Source organism: Oncorhynchus nerka, linkage group LG12 (assembly GCF_034236695.1).
Source record: "Oncorhynchus nerka isolate Pitt River linkage group LG12, Oner_Uvic_2.0, whole genome shotgun sequence".
Classification (NCBI taxonomy): domain Eukaryota; kingdom Metazoa; phylum Chordata; class Actinopteri; order Salmoniformes; family Salmonidae; genus Oncorhynchus; species Oncorhynchus nerka.
In genome coordinates this window covers 13,494,485-13,517,214 of record NC_088407.1, presented here as the reverse complement: position 1 = coordinate 13,517,214, position 22,730 = coordinate 13,494,485, and the positions used below count along the sequence as shown (strand labels likewise).

The 22,730-nt window shown below is 42.1% G+C and overlaps 1 protein-coding gene across 1 annotated transcript in view; it reads left to right on the top strand.

Moving 5' to 3' along the window:
• phka1a (phosphorylase kinase, alpha 1a (muscle)) overlaps window positions 1-20,004 on the top strand; it is a 65,024-nt gene extending 45,020 nt beyond the window's left edge. Inside the window, 19 exon segments of the mRNA XM_065025251.1 lie at window positions 3,046-3,190; window positions 3,281-3,359; window positions 3,603-3,766; window positions 6,816-6,883; window positions 7,280-7,382; window positions 8,240-8,334; window positions 8,427-8,572; window positions 9,294-9,447; window positions 9,711-9,790; window positions 10,296-10,374; window positions 10,487-10,616; window positions 11,353-11,454; window positions 11,626-11,741; window positions 13,717-13,755; window positions 14,060-14,104; window positions 14,789-14,950; window positions 17,850-17,903; window positions 18,284-18,484; window positions 19,150-20,004. Coding sequence (XP_064881323.1) covers window positions 3,046-3,190; window positions 3,281-3,359; window positions 3,603-3,766; window positions 6,816-6,883; window positions 7,280-7,382; window positions 8,240-8,334; window positions 8,427-8,572; window positions 9,294-9,447; window positions 9,711-9,790; window positions 10,296-10,374; window positions 10,487-10,616; window positions 11,353-11,454; window positions 11,626-11,741; window positions 13,717-13,755; window positions 14,060-14,104; window positions 14,789-14,950; window positions 17,850-17,903; window positions 18,284-18,484; window positions 19,150-19,323 — 2,136 coding nt within the window. The 3' untranslated portion in view covers window positions 19,324-20,004.
• Window positions 20,005-22,730: the final 2,726 nt, after the last annotated feature.

The window sequence follows — 22,730 nt, the reverse complement described above, 5'->3', positions numbered from 1 at the left end:
TGGCTAGTGATGGCTAGTGATATATTTACATCATTTCCCATCAATTCCCAGTCTACCTACCTATAGCATGTAGTCTACCTACCTATAGCATGAAGTCTACCTACCTATAGCATGTAGTGTGTCTACCTATAGCATGTAGTGTGTCTACCTACCTATAGCATGTAGTGTGTCTACCTACCTATAGCATGTAGTGTGTCTACCTACCTATAGCATGTAGTGTGTCTACCTACCTATAGCATGTAGTGTGTCTACCTACCTATAGCATGTAGTGTGTCTACCTACCTATAGCATGTAGTGTGTCTACCTACCTATAGCATGTAGTGTGTCTACCTACCTATAGCATGAAGTCTACCTACCTATAGCATGTAGTGTGTCTACCTACCTATAGCATGTAGTGTGTCTACCTACCTATAGCATGTAGTGTGTCTACCTACCTATAGCATGTAGTGTGTCTACCTACCTATAGCATGTAGTGTGTCTACCTACCTATAGCATGTAGTCTGTCTACCTATAGCATGTGGTCTGTCTACCTATAGCATGTGGTCTGTCTACCTATAGCATGTGGTCTGTCTACCTATAGCATGTGGTCTGTCTACCTATAGCATGTGGTCTGTCTACCTATAGCATGTGGTCTGTCTACCTATAGCATGAGGTCTATCTACCTATAGCATGAAGTCTACCTACCTATAGCATGAAGTCTACCTACCTATAGCATGAAGTCTACCTACCTATAGCATGAAGTCTGTCTACCTATAGCATGTAGTGTGTCTACCTATAGCATGTAGTGTGTCTACCTACCTATAGCATGTAGTCTGTCTACCTACCTATAGCATGAGGTCTGTCTACCTATAGCATGTGGTCTGTCTACCTATAGCATGAGGTCTACCTACCTATAGCATGAAGTCTACCTACCTATAGCATGAAGTCTACCTACCTATAGCATGTAGTGTGTCTACCTACCTATAGCATGTGGTCTGTCTACCTATAGCATGTAGTGTGTCTACCTACCTATAGCATGAAGTCTACCTACCTATATCATGCAGTGTGTCTACCTACCTATAGCATGAAGTCTACCTACCTATAGCATGAAGTGTGTCTACCTATAGCATGAAGTCTACCTACCTATATCATGTAGTGTGTCTACCTACCTATAGCATGAAGTCTACCTACCTATATCATGTAGTGTGTCTACCTACCTATAGCATGTAGTCTGTCTGTCTACCTATAGCATGTAGTCTGTCTGTCTACCTATAGCATGTAGTCTGTCTGTCTACCTATAGCATGTAGTCTGTCTGTCTACCTATAGCATGTAGTCTGTCTGTCTACCTATAGCATGTAGTCTGTCTGTCTACCTATAGCTGTCTGTCTAGTCTGTCTGTCTGTCTACCTATAGCATGTAGTCTGTCTGTCTACCTATAGCATGTAGTCTGTCTGTCTACCTATAGCATGTAGTCTGTCTACCTATAGCATGTAGTCTGTCTACCTATATCATGTAGTCTGTCTACCTATAGCATGTAGTCTGTCTACCTATAGCATGTAGTCTGTCTGTCTACCTATAGCATGTAGTCTGTCTGTCTACCTATAGCATGTAGTCTGTCTACCTATAGCATGTAGTCTGTCTACCTACCTATAGCATGTAGTCTGTCTACCTACCTATAGCATGTAGTCTGTCTACCTACCTATAGCATGTAGTCTGTCTACCTACCTATAGCATGTGGTCTGTCTGTCTACCTATAGCATGTAGTCTGTCTGTCTACCTATAGCATGTAGTCTGTCTGTCTACCTATAGCATGTAGTCTGTCTGTCTACCTATAGCATGTAGTCTGTCTGTCTACCTATAGCATGTAGTCTGTCTGTCTACCTATAGCATGTAGTCTGTCTACCTACCTATAGCATGTAGTCTGTCTACCTATAGCATGTAGTCTGTCTGTCTACCTATAGCATGTAGTCTGTCTGTCTACCTATAGCATGTAGTCTGTCTACCTATAGCATGTAGTCTGTCTACCTACCTATAGCATGTAGTCTGTCTACCTATAGCATGTAGTCTGTCTACCTATAGCATGTAGTGTGTCTACCTACCTATAGCATGTAGTCTTCCTACCTATGATATGTAGTCTAGCTATAGCCAAATGTAGCCTAGCTATAGCCAAATGTAGCCTAGCTATAGCCAAATGTAGCCTAGCTATAGCATGTCGCCTAGCTATTGTATAGCATGTAGCCTACCTATAGCCAAATGAGTGTAGTATTTTCCGGCTGTAGCTTAGGCTACTTTTATTCTGGTAAAACACCATTTTCAACAGCACATTTGATAACATTAACCTAACAAATTACATCGGTTGTCATTCAACCTATTAAGCCTAATATTTCGCAAGGCATTTTAAAAACATTTGAATGCTGAAGGTGACGCACAGATGTGCCATATCAGGAATAGGCCTACCTCTCGTACGTCAGCGAGAGAAGCTGTACAAAGAGCACAGTTTGACTCGGCTACTGATATTACCTGGGGTTGTTAGGCAAGAACAATTATTTGTAGATCAATGACTGTCAACCCAATTACATTCGTAGTTCGACACTGAAGTAGAGGACACAGTTGTCACAAGATGAGGGGTATTTTCGGAAGGTAGAAAGTAATTTAAGCAAAACATTTTAGTGAACCGGCGATTCGTAATGTTTTGAATCGATTTTCTGACCGATGCATGGTTACATTAGTGGTCCTGTCGACCGATGCACACACAACTTTTAACATAACTTTTGAACTGGGGACTGATGAGTGTCCTTACATCCCTAATGACTTTCTAGGATCATTTCATCATTCAAATGCTACTTTATTTGGATATCACTTTAGACAGTAGCTACTGAATGTCCCGGGAAGAGAGGGATAATTACTAGTCTTTTTTACTCCCTTCCCTCCCTCCCTCCCTCCTTCCTTCCTTCCTTCCTTCCTTCCTTCCTTCCTTCCTTCCTTCCTTCCTTCCTTCCTTCCTTCCTTCCTTCCTTCCTTCCTTCCTTCCTTCCTTCCTTCCCTCCCTCCCTCCCTCCCTCCAGTTCATAGATCACCAGCAGTTCTACTTGGCGTTGGACAACCAGATGATTGTTGATATGCTCCGTACTGACCTGTCCTACCTCTCCTCTCGATGGAGGATGACTGGAAGACCCACTGTCACCTTTCCTATCTCTCAGACCATGCTCAGTGAGTCACACAGCAAGGAGTGTGTGTGTGTGTGTGTGTGTGTGTGTGTGTGTTTGTGTTTGGTTAGCTCATTGTCCCTGTATGTTTCAGCTGAAGACCACTCTGACTTGGACCCTGCGGTTCTGGCCACTCTGAAGAAGCTACAGGATGGATACTATGGAGGAGCAAGGTGAGGGCTCCTTATTCATTCATTCATCTGTCGGTTTGTTTGAAGAAATGGAAGGAACAATAACATTCATTCATTTTTTTTTTTTTCAATCGTTCAATCTTTTGATCATTCATACATTTTTTCTGAAATCACTTGGTCATACACACACACACACACACACACACACACACACACACACACACATTTACTCACTTAGTACCTTCCCTCACTCAGACATCGATCCATTCATTTTTCTCCCTCCAGGATCCAGACGGGGAAGCTCTCTGAGTTCCTGACCACTTCCTGTTTTGCCAAACTCAGCTTCCTGGATGCCAGTAAGCATGCGGGTGGCATGGGCCAGCAACAAGATGATGATGATGATGATGACTATGGATGCTTTGCTGAGCATGGCTTGACCTTCCATGGTGGTAAGAAAGGGAGGGGGAAGGAGGATGGGGAGGGACAGAGGTATTTTGGTATTTTATTAGGATCCCCATTAGCTGTTGCAAAAGCAGCAACTACTCTTCCTGGGGTCCACACAAAACATAATACAGAACATCAATAGACAATAACAGATCAAAGGCAGAACTACATACATTAAAAAAAAGGCACACGTAGCCTACATATCAATACATTCACACAAACTATCTAGGTCAAATAGGGGAGAGGGGAGAGGCGTTGTGCCGCGAGGTGTTGCTTTATTTGATTTATTTTTAACCAGGTTTGCTGTTTATTTGAGCAATATGAGATGGAAGGATGTTCCGTGCAATAAGGGCTCTATATAATACTGTACGCTTCCTAGAATTTGTTCTGGATTTGGGGACTGTGGGGACTGTGAAAAGACCCCTGGTGGGTTGTCTGGTGTGGTAAGTATGTGTGTGTAAGTTGACTATGCAAACAATTTAGGATTTTCAACACATGAATGTTTCTTATAAGAAGAAGTGATGCAGTCAGTCTCTCCTCAACTCTTAGCCAAGAGACACTGACATGTATAGTATTTATATCAGCCCTCTGATTACAATGAAGAGCAAAACGTGCCACTCTGTTCTGGGCCAGATGCAGCTTAACGCAGCACTGGACCACACGACTGGACAATAATCAAGATAAGACTAAACTAGAGCCTGCAGGACTTGCTTTGTGGAGTTAAAAAAGCTGAGCATCTCTTTAATACGACCTCTCCCCATCTTCACGACCATTGAATCTACAGTTGAAGTCAGAAGTTTACATACTCTTAGGTTGGAGTCATTAAAACTTGTTTTTCAACCACTCCACAAATTTCTTGTTAACAAACTATAGTTTTGGCATGTCGGTTAGGACATCTACTTTGTGCATGACACAAGGCATATTTCCAACAATTGTTTACAGACAGATTATTTCACTTATAATTCACTGTATCACAATTCCAGTGGGTCAGAAGTTTACATACACTAAGTTGACTGTGGCTTTAAACAGCTTGAAAAAATCCAGAAAATGATGTCATGGCTTCAGAAGCTTCTGATTGGCTAATTGACATCATTTGAGTCAATTGGAGGTGTACCTATGGATGTATTTGAAGGCCTACCTTCAAAACTCGCTGCCTCTTTGCTTGACATCATGGGAAAATCAAAAGAAATCAGTCAAGACCTCGGAAAAAAAATTGTAGACCTCCCCCAAGTCTGGTTCATCCTTGGGAGGAATTTCCAAATGCCTGAAGGTACCACTTTCATCTGTACAAACAATAGTACGCAAGTATAAATAAGGAGACACGTTCTGTCTCCTGAAGATGAACATACTTTGGTGCAAAAAGTGCAAATCAATCCCAGAACAACAGCAAAGGACCTTGTGAAGATGCTGGAGGAAACGGGTACAAAAGTATCTATGTCCACAGTCAAACGAGTACTATATCGACATAACCTGAAAGGCCGCTCAGCAAGGAAGAAGCCACTGCTCCAAATCAGCCATAAAAAAAACGGTTTGCAACTGCACATGATCATACTTTTTCAAGAAATGTCCTCTGGTCTGATAAAACAGAAATAGAACTGTTTGACCATAATTGGAGGAAAAAGGGGAGGCTTGCAAGCTGAAGAACACCATCCTAACCGTGAAGCACGGGGGTGACAGCATCATGTTGTGGGGGTGCTTTGCTGCAGGAGGGACTGGTGCACTTTACAAAATAGATGGCATCATGAGGAAGGAAAAATGTTGAGGATAAATTGAAGCAACATTTCAAGACATCAGTAAGGAAGTTAAAGTTTGATTGCCAAATACTAATTGAGTCTATGTAAACTTCTGACCCACTGGGAATGTGATGAAAGAAATAAAAACTTAAATAAATCATTCTCTCTACTATTATTCTGACATTTCACATTCTTAAAATAAAGTGGAGATACCAACTGACCTAAGACGGGGAATTTTTATTAAGGTGTATGTAAACTTCAGACTTCAACTTGATATGTTTTGACCATGACAGTTTACAATCTAAGGTAACGCCAAGTAATTTAGTCTCCTCAACTTGTTCAACAGCCACACCATTCATTACCAGATTCAGCTGACATCTGATACTTATGAAAAGAGTTGTACCAAATATAATGCTCTTAGTTTTAGAGATGTTCAGGACCAGTTTATTCCAAAACAGACTGCAACTCTTTGTTAAAGTTTTAGTGACTTCATTAGCTGTGGTTGCTGATGTGTATATGGTTGAATCATCACCATACATGGACACGCATGCTTTGTTTAATGCCAGTGGCAGGTCATTGGTAAAAATAGAGAAGAGTAGAGGGCCTAGGGATTTGCCTTGCGGTACACCACACTTTACATGTTTGACATTAGAGAAGCTTCCATTATAGAAAACCCTTTGAGTTCTATTAGATAGATCGCTCTGAATCCATGATATTGCAGAGGCTTTCAACAACAGGTTATGGTCAGTAATATCAAAGGCTGCACTGAAATCTAACCGTACAGCTCCCACAATCTTCTTATTATCCATTTCTTTCAACCAATCCTCAGTCATTTGTGTCAGTGCAGTACATGTTGAGTGCTCTTCTCTATAAGCATGCTGAAAGTCTGTTGTTAAATTGTTTACAGTGAAATAGCATTGTATTTGGTCAAACACAATTTTTTCGAACAGTTTGCTAAGAGCTGGCAGCAAGTTTATAGGTCTGCTGTTAGAACCAGTAAAGGCCACTTTACCACTCTTGGATAGCGGAATTAATTCCCTCCAGGCCTGAGGACAAAGCCTTTCCTCTAGGCACAGATTAAAAATATGACAGATCAGTGGCTATAGAGTTCGCTTCCATCCTCCAGTAGCTTTCCATTAAAGTTGTCAATGCAGGAGTTTTGTCATTATTGATCGATAACAATCATCATTTTTCCACCTCTCCCGCACTAACTTTATAAAATTCAAACTTGCAAAGCCCTTAGCTCTGTGTGTGTATCTCTTCTCTCTCCTTCTACTCCCCTTCATCTCTCCCCTCCTCCTTTCTCCCCCTCCCTCTCTAGACGCTGATGATCTAGCCCAGTACCTGGACCAGTTGTTGACCACAGCGAACCCCAGCAGAGGGTCAAAGGTCAGGGTTATTTATTAGTAAATACAAAAATTTTTACATACACATTTTCTCACAAAGTGTGTATATATATATATATATATATATGTGTGTGTGTGTGTATATATATATATATACATATATGTATATATATATATATACACACAAGGCCAGGTTTCCCAGACACAGATTAAGACTAATCCTGGACTATAAACCAATTTAAATGGAGATTCTCCAATGAGCTTATTTTTTTGTTGCCCAGGACGAGGATTCATCTAGATATATATATATATATATAGATATAATAAGGCCAGGTTTCCCAGACACAGATTAGGATTACTCTGTGTCTGGGAAACCTGGCCTTAATCTAACCAATACACTTGTCCCATGTCTTTTCTGGATGATTATTTTGGGTTATAGGTCAGAGGTGACTCTGGAGGGCTGGACAGGTTCAAAGCAGCAGCCACGAAGACCAAGGAAATGGTGTCTCTGATGCACAAGGCTAAGGAACTCCACCTACACAGTGAGGAACTATTTAAGGGTGTCCAACTCCATGGAGGCACAGTGTCTATTTAAGGGTGTCCAACTCCATGGAGGCACAGTGTCTATTTAAGGGTGTCCCAACTCCATGGAGGCACAGTGTCTATTTAAGGGTGTCCCAACTCCATGGAGGCACAGTGTCTATTTAAGGGTGTCCCAACTCCATGGAGGCACAGTGTCTATTTAAGGGTGTCCCAACTCCATGGAGGCACAGTGTCTGCAGGTTGTTGCTCCTCCCTTGTACCTGTTCGATCAAGGTCATTGAACAGATCTCTCTTTTACCCCCATCTCTCTCTCCCCCCCTCCTCTCTGTTGCTCTCCCCCTCCTCTCTGTCGCTCTCTCCCCTCCTCTCTGTTGCTCTCTCCCCCTCCTCTCTGTTGCTCTCTCCCCCCCCTCTCTGTCGCTCTCTCCCCCTCCTCTCTGTCGCTCTCTCCCCTCCTCCCCCCTCCTCTGTTGCTCTCTCCCCTCCTCCCCCTCCTCTCTGTCGCTCTCTCCCCTCCTCCCCCTCCTCTGTCGCTCTCTCCCCTCCTCCCCCTCCTCTGTCGCTCTCCCCTCCACCCTCTTGTCGCTCTCTCCCCTCCTCCCCACTCCTCTCTGTCGCTCTCTCCCCTCCTCCCCTCCTCTGTCGCTCTCCCCTCCACCCTCTGTCACTCTCTCTCCCCTCCTCCCCCTCCTCTGTCGCTCTCCCCTCCTCCCCCTCCTCTCTGTCGCTCTCTCTCCCCTCCTCTCTGTCGCTATACCCCCTCTCTGTCGCTCTCTCTCCCATCCCCCTCCTCTCTGTCACTCTCTCTACCCTCCTCTCTCCTCTCTGTCGCTCTCTACCCCCCCCTCTCTTCCAGATGCCCACTTATATCTCCCCAACAAGCTCTTCCGTTCCCCTCAGCCCTCCCTCCACCTCACCCTCACCGATTCCTCTGCGCCTCACACCAGTCAGGTAGGGGGTGTGTGTGTGATTTGCATACACATTTATCATTTTCTCAAGCCTTATACTAAAAGACTACACTCTCTCCACACCTCTCTCTATAGTTTCCTCAGGTAGTAGTGACCACAGAGTGTAACCTGCCCAGAGATGCCAGTGGTGATATAGACTACACTAGTCTGGTCCAGCTCCTCAGAGACACCCACAGTCTACCAGACCAGGCGGACATACTGTACATCCTCTTCAAAGACAAGTCAGATTCTCTCTCTTTATACAAAAGATCTCTGTCTGTCTGTCTGTATTCATCCCTCCATCCTTCTTTACCGATACTTACAAATCGACCTGCTTTGAATTGAACCTGAGAATTTTCAAGAATTGTGTGTCTCTGTCTGTCTGCGCGTCTCTATCTGTGTGTGTGTGTGTGTGTCTCTGTCTGTGTGTGTGTGTGTGTGTGTGTCTCTGTCGGTCTGCGTGTCTCTGTCTCTCTCTGTGTGTGTGTGTGTGTGTGTGTGTGTGTGTGTGTCTGTGTGTGTGTGTCTCTGTGTGTGTGTGTGTGTGTGTGTGTGTGTGTGTGTGTCTCTGTGTGTGTGTGTGTGTGTGTGTGTCTCTGTGTGTGTCTGTGTGTGTGTGTCTGTGTGTGTGTGTCTCTCTCTGTGTGTGTGTCTCTCTCTGTGTGTGTGTGTGTCTCTCTCTGTGTGTGTGTGTCTCTCTCTGTGTGTGTGTGTGTGTCTCTCTCTGTGTGTGTGTCTCTCTCTGTGTGTGTGTGTGTCTCTCTGTGTGTGTGTGTGTGTCTCTCTCTGTGTGTGTGTGTGTGTCTCTCTGTGTGTGTGTGTGTCTCTCTGTGTGTGTGTGTCTCTCTCTGTGTGTGTGTCTCTGTGCGTGTCTCTGTGCGTGTCTCTCTGTGTGTGTGTGTGTGTGTCTCTGTATATGTGTGTGTGTGTGTGTGTGTGTGTGTTTGTGTCTCTGTCCACTAGGGGTATGGAGTGGGACACCAGGCTACATGGTAAAGGCTCTACAGTCCGCTCCCTGCTGACAGACCTGTATGTGAAGGCAGGAGATCTCAAACACTGGGGACTCATACGCATGATCTCTGGAATACTGAGGAAGAAAGTAGAGGAACTCGACTGGGTAAATATCCAAACACCTATTATGATTGGTTGCTAGGGGTTAGCAGGCCTGTTTTGATTGGTTGACTAGTGTGTACTTGTTTTTGATTGGTTTCTGTGTCTCAGCAGGACTGTTTGTGATTGGTTGCTAGGTGTCAACTGGCATATTTTGATTGGTGGCTGGGTGTCAGCATTGGCCTGTTATGATTGATTGATGAGGACAGATCTGTTTTGATTGGTTGATGAACGTATACTTGTTTTTGATTAGTTGCTGTGTGTCCCCAGGCTTGCTCTGATTTGTTGGCCCACCAGAAGCACCTGACTGTGGGTCTGCCTCCAGAACCTCGGGAGAAGACCATCACAGCGTCAGTTTGCTTCCTAAATCCTGCTTCCTAAATGACATCACGTTCCCTTTGTAGGGCACCACATTCCCTTTGTAGGGCACCACGTTCCCTTTGTAGGGCACCACGTTCCCTTTGTAGGGCACCACGTTCCCTTTGTAGGGCACCACGTTCCCTTTGTAGGGCACCAGGTTCCCTTTGTAGGGCACCACGTTCCCTTTGTAGGGCACCAGGTTCCCTTTGTAGGGCACTACTTTTGGCCAGAGACTCTGAGTGATGCATATTGTCCAGGGCTCCCCTTGAAAATTACAGTAGATATATGGTGGTTAAATATATTAAAAAGATACATGGTTGTGATGGTCTCTCTCTCTGCATTCCTTCATCTCTCTCTCTCTTTCCTACTTTCTCTCTCTATCCCTTCATCTCTCTCCTCTCTCTCTATCCCTTCATCTCTCTCCTCTCTCTCTATCCCTTCATCTCTCTCCTCTCTCTCTATCCCTTCATCTCTCTCCATCTCTCTGTCTCTCAGACCCATCCCTCCAGACAAGCTGGCCATGCTGATAGATGAAGCTAGTGAGAACAACATCACTATAGCCATCCTCACACAGGTACACAGGCACACATACTGTAAGCTCACTCGTTTGGCCAAACGTTCCTTTTCAAACTACCTCTGTCTCTTGCGTGCGTGTGTGTATGTGTGCGTGTGTGTGTATTTAACAGGAGATCATGGTGTACCTGGCGATGAACATGCGTACCCAACCCAGCCTGTTCAGTGAGATGTACAGGCTGCGTATCGGACTCATCATCCAGGTGATGGCCACTGAGCTGGCACAGTCTCTCAACTGCTCAGGTAATAAGTCATATTAATAGTAGCTGTAAGTTGAACCCAGAGGCTGGCACAGTCTCTCAACTGCTCAGGTAATAAGTCATATTAATAGTAGCTGTAAGTTGAACCCAGAGGCTGGCACAGTCTCTCAACTGCTCAGGTAATAAGTCATATTAATAGTAGCTGTAAGTTGAACCCAGAGGCTGGCACAGTCTCTCAACTGCTCAGGTCACAATGACTAGAAAAGGACATTCCCTAAAATGTTTGTATTATTTTTGACCCTACAGTGAAGTAGGAAGAAGTGTCAAACATCCTGTAACCAATTCAATACAATTTTTTTTTTTTATGTGAAAAGTTAATTTTGAAATTGTGCGTGTGTGTGTGTGTGGCGTGCGTGTGTGTGTGTGGCGTGTGTGTGGCGTGCGTGTGTGTGTGTGGCGTGCGTGTGTGTGTGTGGCGTGCGTGTGTGTGTGGGTGGCGTGCGTGTGTGTGTGTGGCGTGCGTGTGTGTGTGTGGCGTGCGTGTGTGTGTGTGGCGTGCGTGCGTGTGTGTGGGCGTGCGTGCGTGTGTGTGTGGCGTGCGTGTGTGTGTGGGTGGCGTGTGTGGCGTGCGTGTGTGGCGTGCGTGCGTGCGTGGCGTGCGTGCGTGGCGTGCGTGTGTGGCGTGCGTGTGTGGCGTGGCTGCGTGCGTGTGTGGCGTGCGTGTGTGGCGTGCGTGTGTGGCGTGCGTGCGTGGCGTGCGTGTGGTGCGGGCCCTGTAGGAGAGGAGGCTACAGAGAGTCTGATGAGTCTGAGTCCGTCAGAATTAAAGATCCTGCTTCATCACATCCTCAGTGGGAAAGAGTTTGGAGTGCAGAAGAGTGGTATGAAGCCTCTATGAACTGTTATAACATCCCTATGAACATCTTTATGAACAGTTATTAGATTGCCATGAACTCATATTTTACATGTAATGTACTATACACACATATTATGACATCCTTATATGTGGTATCCTATGTTTGTTCTATCTTCTAATTGTGTGTGTGTTCCAGTGCGTTCTGTAGACGCGGGTGCCAGTCCGGCCATCTCTATCCACGAGGTGGGTAATGTGGGCGCCACCAAGAGCGAGAGGGCGGGCATCAGCAAGATGAAGAGTGACATGAGGATGGTACGTGTTCAATTCTGGAATTGAAACCGCAACAAAGCGTTTACCCTGATGACACTTTTTGTGTGTGTGAGGGGGTCTGAGGGGCGGGGCGGGGGGGTCTGAGGGGCGGGGCTAGAGAAATGTAACCATTTCCAGATGTATAGAAGGAATGATGGATGTTGACCATCTGAGAGATCGACATGATAGTTTTAATTGTAGTGTGTTTATCCTTCTGATTTGTTATTTTACCTGGTGGAAATGGGTCAACTAAACCTGAACTAAAACCACTTGGCTGGGAGAACATGATATCACAGGTCTATTGGCTTTTTAAAGCTGCAAAATTTTAACTTTTGGGGTGACCTGACCAAACTTCTCATTGACAGATCTATAACTCACAGATCTATAACACACAGATCTATAACACACAGATCTATAACACACAGATCTATAACACACAGATCTATAACACACAGATCTATAACACACAGATCTATAACACACAGATCTATAACACACAGATCTATAACTCACAGATCTATAACACACAGATCTATAACACACAGATCTATAACACACAGATCTATAACACACAGATCTATAACACACAGATCTATAACACACAGATCTATAACACACAGATCTATAACACACAGATCTATAACACACAGATCTATAACACACAGATCTATAACACACAGATCTATAACACACAGATCTATAACACACAGATCTATAACACACAGATCTATAACACACAGATCTATAACACACAGATCTATAACACACAGATCTATAACTCACAGATCTATAACACACAGATCTGTAACACACAGATCTGTAACTCACAGATCTATAACACACACATCTATAACACACACATCTATAACACACACATCTATAACTCACACATCTATAACTCACACATCTATAACACACAGATCTATAACACACAGATCTATAACACACAGATCTATAACTCACACATCTATAACACACAGATCTATAACACACACATCTATAACACACAGATCTATAACACACAGATCTATAACTCACAGATCTATAACTCACACATCTATAACTCACACATCTATAACTCACACATCTATAACTCACAGATCTATAACTCACAGATCTATAACACACACATCTATAACACACACATCTATAACACACACATCTATAACACACACATCTATAACTCACACATCTATAACTCACACATCTATAACTCACACATCTATAACTCACACATCTATAACTCACACATCTATAACTCACACATCTATAACACACACATCTATAACACACACATCTATAACACACACATCTATAACACACACATCTATAACAACACACATCTATAACAACACAGATCTATAACTCACAGATCTTTCTCGTTGAAAGCAAGTCTAAGTGGTAGATATGTTCTTAAGTTTTGCGTTTTGCATCTTTTACATTCATTTTTTTTGTACACCAGCTTCAAACAGCTGAAAATACAATATATTTAGTTATGAGAAATATATTTTACAAAGTTTAAGACGGTACAATGATTCTCAACATTAGACTTGCTTGTTTTGTCACATAAACTGAAATTAGTATTAGAATATTTGCAACCAGGAAATGGAGGAGTGATTTCTGCATAGCACTCATCTTTAAAGGGTTCAGAACCCTGTGAATGTGACACGTCATTTAACTTTTGTCGTTAAAAAAAAAAAAAGGTATTTAATCGTTAAGGACGTGGCCCAATGGTCTTCAGCAAATTCATCCACAAACACAAATCTAGTTATATAAATATTACATTACCGCTTTTTCACGAATTTGATTTATATAATTGCCAAGCCCGTTCAAAAGGGGACTGATGTAGGAGGAGGAGGTCACTATCAGAATATTGAAGTAGAAAACCATTTGGTTATGACACTACAGACCAAATACCAAAAGTACCCAGACTGTTCTCCTCTCCAGAGCTTGTCACTCAGTCATCTTTCCATTTCAGTTGGAGGAGCTCAGGTTGTCATGGTCGCAGCAAAGACAGGTGATGATGATGGTCATGACTTGTTGCTTGATTACAGGGTGTTAATTCACTTGTGCGCTGTTATGCAGTTTGCATGCAAAAGTCACTTAAAACCATTTGAATTATGGTCAAAAATCAGATTGTGGTTCACTTGTGGTCAATCCACTGGATCCAGGGTTTGTATATGTCATTGCCTTGGTAATAGGGTGGTCTCTATGGTGATGAGAATGGTGGTCGGTTGGCACAGTGATTTGTAACGTAGTTGTTCACCCACACGGTTGTCATTGGCTGTTGTCCTGTTGTGAATTCTTTCTCCCCACTTCAGAGCCTTACATCGCACTCATTGGACATGGAACATATTGAATCTGGGGTAAGAGTTCAAATACATTTTTAGCGCACAAAATGTACTTTCAAATGGTCATCGCTTTCCCAGTTTACATCCTAATTCATTGTAATTATCATAGCGAAATTGCAGTTGGAAAGGTTAATCTCTCATTGGTTTAACGTGATATGTATACGGTATGTATATTTTATGTCTCTGTCAGAGGTACAACCTCCCGCCCATAGGGCATACATGATATTCGTATATATTCATATGTACTGTATAGGTCTCTCTCCCAGTTTTGATGTCTTTACTATTATTCTACAATGCAGAAAATAGTTTTTAAAAATTAAGAAAAATGTGAATGTGTGGGTGAATGTGTTGGTGTGTCCAAACTTTTGACTGGTACTGTATATGTATGAATATATTTGTGTTGTAGTGAATTTGGTGGGTTGTAGTGAATTTGGTGGGTTGTAGTGAGTTTGGTGGGTTGTAGTGAGTTTGGTGGGTTGTAGTGAGTTTGGTGGGTTGTAGTGAGTTTGGTGGGTTGTAGTGAGTTTGGTGGGTTGTAGTGAGTTTGGTGGGTAGCCCCGGCCGGGACTCGAACTAGGGTCAAGCGACTGTGAAGCCAACACCTGAAACACTATTCCAGGAGGTGGGGACCTCTTGATGAGGTCGCTAGGTGTTGGTTAAAGGTTGCTACAGTATGTGGTGTGTGTGTGTGTGTCACAGAGGTACAGGCTCCCCTCCATAGAGTCTCTGGACGTTCCTGTGAGCATGCCCGTCACCAAGGATACGAGGCACGGCCAATGGCTGCGTAGGAGACGTCTAGACGGAGCACTCAACAGAGTCCCCATAGGCTTCTATCAGAAGGTCTGGAAGATTCTGCAGAAGGTCTGGACTAACCTTGCAATATACATTTAGTATAGTATATATAGTTTAGTGTGTGTGTGTGTGTGTAAAATATATATATATTAGATTCTGTAGAAGGTCTGGACTAACCTTGCAATATACATTTAGTATAGTATTACAGTATATAGAGTTATATATATATGTGTATATATATTAGTATAACAATGTATACATAAACAAAAAAATTAACTGTCACTGTGTTAATCTTCAGAAAACTTAACATGTGTAAATATTTGTATGAACATAACAAGATTCAACAACTGAAACAAACTGAACAAGTTCCACAGACATGTGACTAACAGAAATGGAATAATGTGTCCCTGAACAAAGGGGGGGTCAAAATCAAAAGTAACAGTCAGTATCTGGTGTGGCCACCAGCTGGATTAAGTACTGCAGTGCATCTCCTCCTCATGGACTGCACCAGATTTGCCAGTTCTTGCTGTGAGATGTTACCCCACTCTTCCACCAAGGCACCTGCAAGTTCCCGGACATTTCTGGGGGGAATGGACCTAGCCCTCACCCTCCGATCCAACAGGTCCCAGACGAGCTCAATGTGATTGAGATCCGGGCTCGTCGCTGGCCATGGCAGGACACTGACATCCCGGTCTTGCAAGAAATCACGCACAGAACAAGCAGTATGGCTGGTGGCATTGTCATGCTGGAGGGTCATGTCAGGATGAGCCTGCAGGAAGGGTACCACATGAGGGAGGGTCATGTCAGGATGAGCCTGCAGGAAGGGTACCACATGAGGGAGGGTCATGTCAGGATGAGCCTGCAGGAAGGGTACCACATGAGGGAGGAGGATGTCTTCCCTGTAAAGCACAGCGTTGATATTGCCTGCAATGATAAAAAACTCAGTCTGATGATGCTGTGACACACCTCCCCAGGCCATGACGGACCCTCCACCTCCAAATCAATCCCGCTCCAGAGTACAGGCCTCAGTGTAACGCTCATTCCTTCGACGATAAATGCGAATCCCAATGAGCCAAAACCTCGACTCGTCAGTTGAAAAACTACAAACTTCAAATTTCCAACTTCCTGGTTGGATTTTTCTCAGGTTTTTGCCTGCCATATGAGGTCTGTTATACTCACAGACATCATTCAAACAGTTTTAGAAACTTCAGAGTGTGTTCTATCCAAATCTACTAATGATATGCATATCTTAGCCTCTGGGCCTGAGTAGCAGGCAGTTTACTCTGGACACGCTTTTCATCCGGACGTGAAAATACTGCCCCCTACACCAAAGAAGTTAATGATCGTTCCACAGGTGCATGTTCATTAATTGTTTATGGTTCTTTGAACAAGCATGGAAACAGTGTTTAAACCCTTTACAATGAAGACCTGTGAAGTTATTTAGATTTTTAACTAATTATCTTTGAGACAGGGTCCTGAAAAAGGGATGTTGCTGAGTTATTTATAATTAATATTATAATGTATATATCATACTTATAATACACAGGTAACTGCCAGAGTAACACCAACAGAAAGTGTCTTAATAGGGTGTTGGGCCACCATGAGCAAGAACAACTTCGGTGCAACTTGGCATAGATTCTACAAGTGTTTGGAACCCTCTTGGCAGAGATTCTACAAGTGTTTGGAACCCTCTTGGCAGAGATTCTACAAGTGTTTGGAACCCTCTTGGCAGAGATTCTAAAAGTGTTTGGAACCCTCTTGGCAGAGATTCTACAAGTGTTTGGAACCCTCTTGGCAGAGATTCTACAAGTGTTTGGAACCCTCTTGGCAGAGATTCTACAAGTGTTTGGAACCCTCTTGGCAGAGATTCTACAAGTGTTTGGAACCCTCTTGGCAGAGATTCTACAAGTGTTTGGAACCCTCTTGGCAGAGATTCTACAAGTGTTTGGAACCCTCTTGGCAGTGATTCTACAAGTGTTTGGAACCCTCTTGGCAGATTCTACAAGTGTTTGGAACCCTCTTGGCAGAGATTCTACAAGTGTTTGGAACCCTCTTGGCAGAGATTCTACAAGTGTTTGGAACCCTCTTGGCAGAGATTCTACAAGTGTTTGGAACCCTCTTGGCAGAGATTCTACAAGTGTTTGGAACTCTATTGGAGGGATGCAACACCATTCTTCCATGAGAAATTCCATCGTTTGGTGTTTAGTTGATGGTGTTGGAAAACGCTGTCTCAGGCACCACTCCTGAATCTTCAATAAGTGTTCAATTGGGTTGAGATCTGGTGACTGAGCGGACCATGACATACAGTTTATATCGTTTTCATGCTCATCAAACCATTCAGTGACCGCTCATGACCTGTAGATGGGGGCAGTATCATCCTATGGGGGCATAGCCAAGGTAGCCAAAATTATGGCCTGCTTTGCATTTTAATACATGACCCTAAGCATGATGGGATGTGAATTGCTTAATTAACTCAGAAACCACACCTGTGTGGAAGTACCTGCTTTCAATATAGTATGGCACGGTTTTGACTCAACTTGGGTGAATGATGCGTCTTGACATTGATTGGGCCAAAGGCGGCACTATAGTAATCAACTAATTAAATTCCAAACTTTGAACAAGAGTATCTCCTTTCCTTTTTTGAGCTTGAATTGTTGTCACTAATTGGCCCAAGGGGGAGGTCATTCATGTTTACTGTTGCCTCTTATAGGTATAGTATTAGAAATCGCCCTTTAGGGTTCTACCAAATATAGTATTTTATGTATATAATATTAATATAATACTGTATTGTGTGTAGTAATAGTATTATGTTAGTAGTATTTTATATATATAATGTTAATATAATATTGAATTGTGTATAGTATTATATGTTAATATTGTGTATAGTAATAGTATTATGTCAGTAGTGTTTGAACCTAGGTCTGATTCGAACCCATTCAGTCATTAAAGGAATTGTTTGGCTTTGCAGTGTCATGGTCTGTCCATAGAAGGATTCGTTCTACCATCTTCAACGACAAGGGAGGTAAGGCGTCCAATCACAGCGCTGATTAGAAATGCCTCTGTTGAGAAATTATGTACAAAAAAATGATGACTACTGATCATGCATTGGAATCATTTTCTATTCAAACAACTGTACTTTCTGACTTCAGAAAGTCTCTCTCTCCAACTCCCTCTCTCTCATCCCCTCCCATCTCTCATCCCCTCCCTCTCATCCCATCTCCCATCCTTCCTCTCTCATCCCCTCCCATCTCTCATCCTCTCTCTCATCCCCTCCCATCTCTCATCCCATCTCCCATCCTTCCACTCCCATCTCTCATCCCCTCCCATCTCTCATCCCCTCCCTCTCTCTCATCCCCTCCCATCTCCCATCCTTCCACTCCCCCAACCCCCGTCACACCCCAGATGACTTTAGATGAGATCAAGTTTGCGGTGCACGTGGAGACGGTGCTGAACCGGGTGCCCCAGCCAGAGTACCGCCAGTTACTGGTGGAGGCCATCTTAGTTCTCACCATGCTGGCAGACGTGGATATAGACAGCGTGGGCAGCATCATCCATGTGGAGAAGATCGTCCACATCGCCAACGACATGTTTTACCACGACCAGGTGGGTGGGCTCGCATTTGTTTGTTCTACTATGAACAGGTGGGTTCTGTTCTTTTTTTCTACCAGTACTAGATGGGCCTTTTCCTTTCTTTCCTTCTTTCCTTTTCCTTTCTTTCCTTTTCCTTCTTTCCTTTCCATCTTTCTTTCTTTTCCTTATTTCCTTTCCTTCTTTCTTTTCCTTCTTTCCTTCTTTCTCTCTTTTCCTTGCTTTCCTTCTTTCTTTCTTATCCTTCTTTCCTTTCCTTCCTTTCTTTCCTTCTTTCCTTTCCTTCCTTTCTTTCCTTCTTTCCTTTTCCTTCTTTCTTTCTTTTCCTTCTTTTCCTTCTTTCCTTCTTTCTTTTCTTTCTTTTCCTTCTTTTCCTTCTTTCCTTCTTTCTTTTCCTTCTTTCCTTTTCCTTCTTTCCTTTTCCTTCTTTCCTTTCCTTCTTTCTTTTCCTTCTTTCTTTTCCTTCTTTCTTTTCCTTCTTTTCTTTTCCTTCTTTCCTTTCCTTCTTTCCTTTTCCTTCTTTCTTTTCCTTCTTTCTTTCTTTTCCTTCTTTCTTTCTTTTCCTTCTTTTCTTTCCTTCTTTCCTTTTCCTTTCTTTCCTTCTTTCTTTCCTTTACTTTCTTTCTTTTTTCCCCTTCTTTTTTTCTTAAATTAAAGTCCCTCCCTCCCTTCCTCTACAGAAGGACTTGGGAGCAGAGGAGCAGATCTTAGAGAGAGACCCCTCCACAGGAGTGTGTCGCTTGCTGTATGACAGCGCCCCTAGTGGACGATTTGGCAGTATGACATACCTCACCAGGGCTGTGGCTGTATATGTACAGGACTTCCTGCCCTGTGGCTCCTGTGCCCTGCAGTAGACACACACGTGCTGGCTGTGTCAGAACACCTGTGCCTGCCTTCTATAGGGGAGTGTGTTTTAAATGCCAGGATGTCATATTAATTTGGCCTTTCGTCTAGTGGAATTCGCTATATACGCTATTGAGGTTAGCGAATCGTCTTTTCACACCCACTTGTGTTTGACAACAGCCGATAATCAGAATAGGGGACGGCGCTCTACAAAAATGAGCGAATGGTAGAAACTAGCCCGATTGCGCATTAGATAAGTAGTATGTTGATATTTGTTGTTGCTTACTGCATACATCTTTACTAACCAGTACGTCCTAAACAGTATGTAGTACTGTTAGTACACAATTTGTAGTTTTAGTAAGTACACTTTCTAAGTATGACTTAACTAGTCATTTAGTAAGCATGACAGATTTCAGACACACCAACAAGTACACCCTTAAACACAAATAAAGGTCAAATAAAAACACAAGTGTGATCTGACTGTTAGACTTAAAAAGCAGGGTAGCCTAGTGGTTAGAGTGTTGGACTAGTAACCGAAAGGTTGCAAGTTCAAACCCCCGAGCTGACAAGGTACAAATCTGTCGTTCTGCCCCTGAACAGGCAGTTAACCCACTGTTCCTAGGCCGTCATTGAAAATAAGAATTTGTTTTTAACTGACTTGCCTAGTAAAATAAAGGTAAAATTAAAATTCACCTGAGTGTTCACTGAGTCTCATTTTTTATCCTTTTTTTGTCCAGCCTGGCAGATATTTACATCTAACATGGACAACACACTATCTTTGTTTGGTCAGACAAATAGCACCCTATTCCCTATATATAGTGTACAACATCGACCAGACCCCTTAGGGTCCTGTAATCTTTGCTAACTATTACTCGATAACTAGTCAGTAACCGGTACCTAATAACTGACAACTAGTCATTGATAACTAGTAAGTAACTGGTACCTAATAATTGATAACTAGTAAGTAACTGGTACCTAATAATTGATAACTAGTCATTGATAACTAGTAAGTAACTGGTACCTAATAACGGATAACTAGTCATTGATAACTAGTAAGTAACTGGTACCTAATAATTGATAACTAGTCATTGATAACTAGTAACACATACCTGATAACTAGTAAGTAACTGGTACCTAATAATTGATAACTAGTCATTGATAACTAGTAACACATACCTAATAACTGATAACTAGTAAGTAACTGGTACCTAATAACTGATAACTAGTCATTGATAACTAGTAAGTAACTGATAACTAGTAAGTAACTGGTACCTAATAATTGATAACTAGTCATTGATAACTACTAAGTAACTGGTACCTAATAACTGATAACTAGTCATTGATAACTAGTAAGTAACTGGTACCTAATAATTGATAACTAGTCATTGATAACTAGTAAGTAACTGGTACCTAATAACTGATAACTAGTCATTGATAACTAGTAAGTAACTGGTACCTAATAATTGATAACTAATCATTGATAACTAGTAAGTAACTGATACCTAATAACTGATAACTAGTAAGTAACTGGTACCTAATAATTGATAACTAGTCATTGATAACTAGTAACACATACCTGATAACTAGTAAGTAACTGGTACCTAATAACTGATAACTAGTCATTGATAACTAGTAAGTAACTGGTACCTAATAACTGATAACTAGTAAGTAACTGGTACCTAATAATTTATAACTAGTCATTGATAACTAGTAAGTAACTGGTACCTAATAACTGATAACTAGTAAGTAACTGGTACCTAATAACTGATAACTAGTAAGTAACTGGTACCTAATAATTGATAACTAGTAAGTAACTGGGACCTAATAATTGATAACTAGTCATTGATAACTAGTAAGTAACTGGAACCTAATAACTGATAACTAGTAAGTAACTGGTACCTGATAACTAGTCATTGATAACTAGTAAGTAACTGGTACCTAATAACTGATAACTAGTCATTGATAACTAGTAAGTAACTGGTACCTAATAACGGATAACTAGTCATTGATAACTAGTAAGTAACTGGTAGCTAATAACGGATAACTAGTCATTGATAACTAGTAAGTAACTGGTAGCTAATAACGGATAACTAGTCATTGATAACTAGTCATTGAGACCTATAAGAGGGTTATCATGGGCAGTTTACAGGTACATTATATGATTTGTTGAGATGACTTGACAATCAAGAATAATCACACAAATTTATAATCTTCTGGTAGGTCTGCCTCAATTTGATAGATGTTGTAACTCACTGTTTCCTAATCCTGGGGACCCAAAAGGTTGAGCGTTTCTGTTGTTGAACTAACACACTTGACTGATGGAGGTGTATTAGAGCTTAGGACAATAACAGAAATGTGCATCTTGGGTCCCAGGGACCAGGATTGGAAAACACAGTTGAAACTGATGCTGCCTGGGTTGAATAGAAGTCGCAATGTTTTCCTTGAGAAAACATTTTTGTTTTATTGTCAGTGTGAGTTCTGGGACATTTTTGTTTTATTGTCAGTGTGAGTTCTGGGACATTTTTGCAATGTTTTCCTTGAGTTCTGGGAAAAGTTCTGGGACATTTTTGTTTTATTGTCAGTGTGTTCTGGGAGTTTTATTGTCAGTGTGAGTTCTGGGACATTTTTGTTTTATTGTCAGTGTGAGTTCTGGGACATTTTTGTTTTAATGTTTTTTTTAATGTCAGTGTGAGTTCTGGGACATTTTTGTTTTATTGTCAGTGTGAGTTCTGGGACATTTTTGTTTTAATGTCAGTGTGAGTTCTGGGACATTTTTGTTTTAATGTCAGTGTGAGTTCTGGGACATTTTTGTTTTAATGTCAGTGTGAGTTCTGGGACATTTTTGTTTTAATGTCAGTGTGAGTTCTGGGACATTTTTGTTTTATTGTCAGTGTGTTCTGTGAGTTCTGGGACATTTTTGTTTTATTGTCAGTGTGAGTTCTGGGACATTTTTGTTTTATTGTCAGTGTGAGTTCTGGGACATTTTTGTTTTATTGTCAGTGTGAGTTCTGGGACATTTTTGTTTTATTGTCAGTGTGAGTTCTGGGACATTTTTGTTTTATTGTCAGTGTGAGTTCTGGGACATTTTTGTTTTATTGTCAGTGTGAGTTCTGGGACATTTTTGTTTTAATGTCAGTGTGAGTTCTGGGACATTTTGTGAGTTCTGTTTTTTTAATGTCAGTGTGAGTTCTGGGACATTTTTGTTTTAATGTCAGTGTGAGTTCTGGGACATTTTTGTTTTATTGTCAGTGTGAGTTCTGGGACATTTTTGTTTTAATGTCAGTGTGAGTTCTGGGACATTTTTGTTTTATTGTCAGTGTGAGTTCTGGGACATTTTTGTTTTATTGTCAGTGTGAGTTCTGGGACATTTTTTCTGGGACATTTTTGTTTTATTGTCAGTGTGAGTTCTGGGACATTT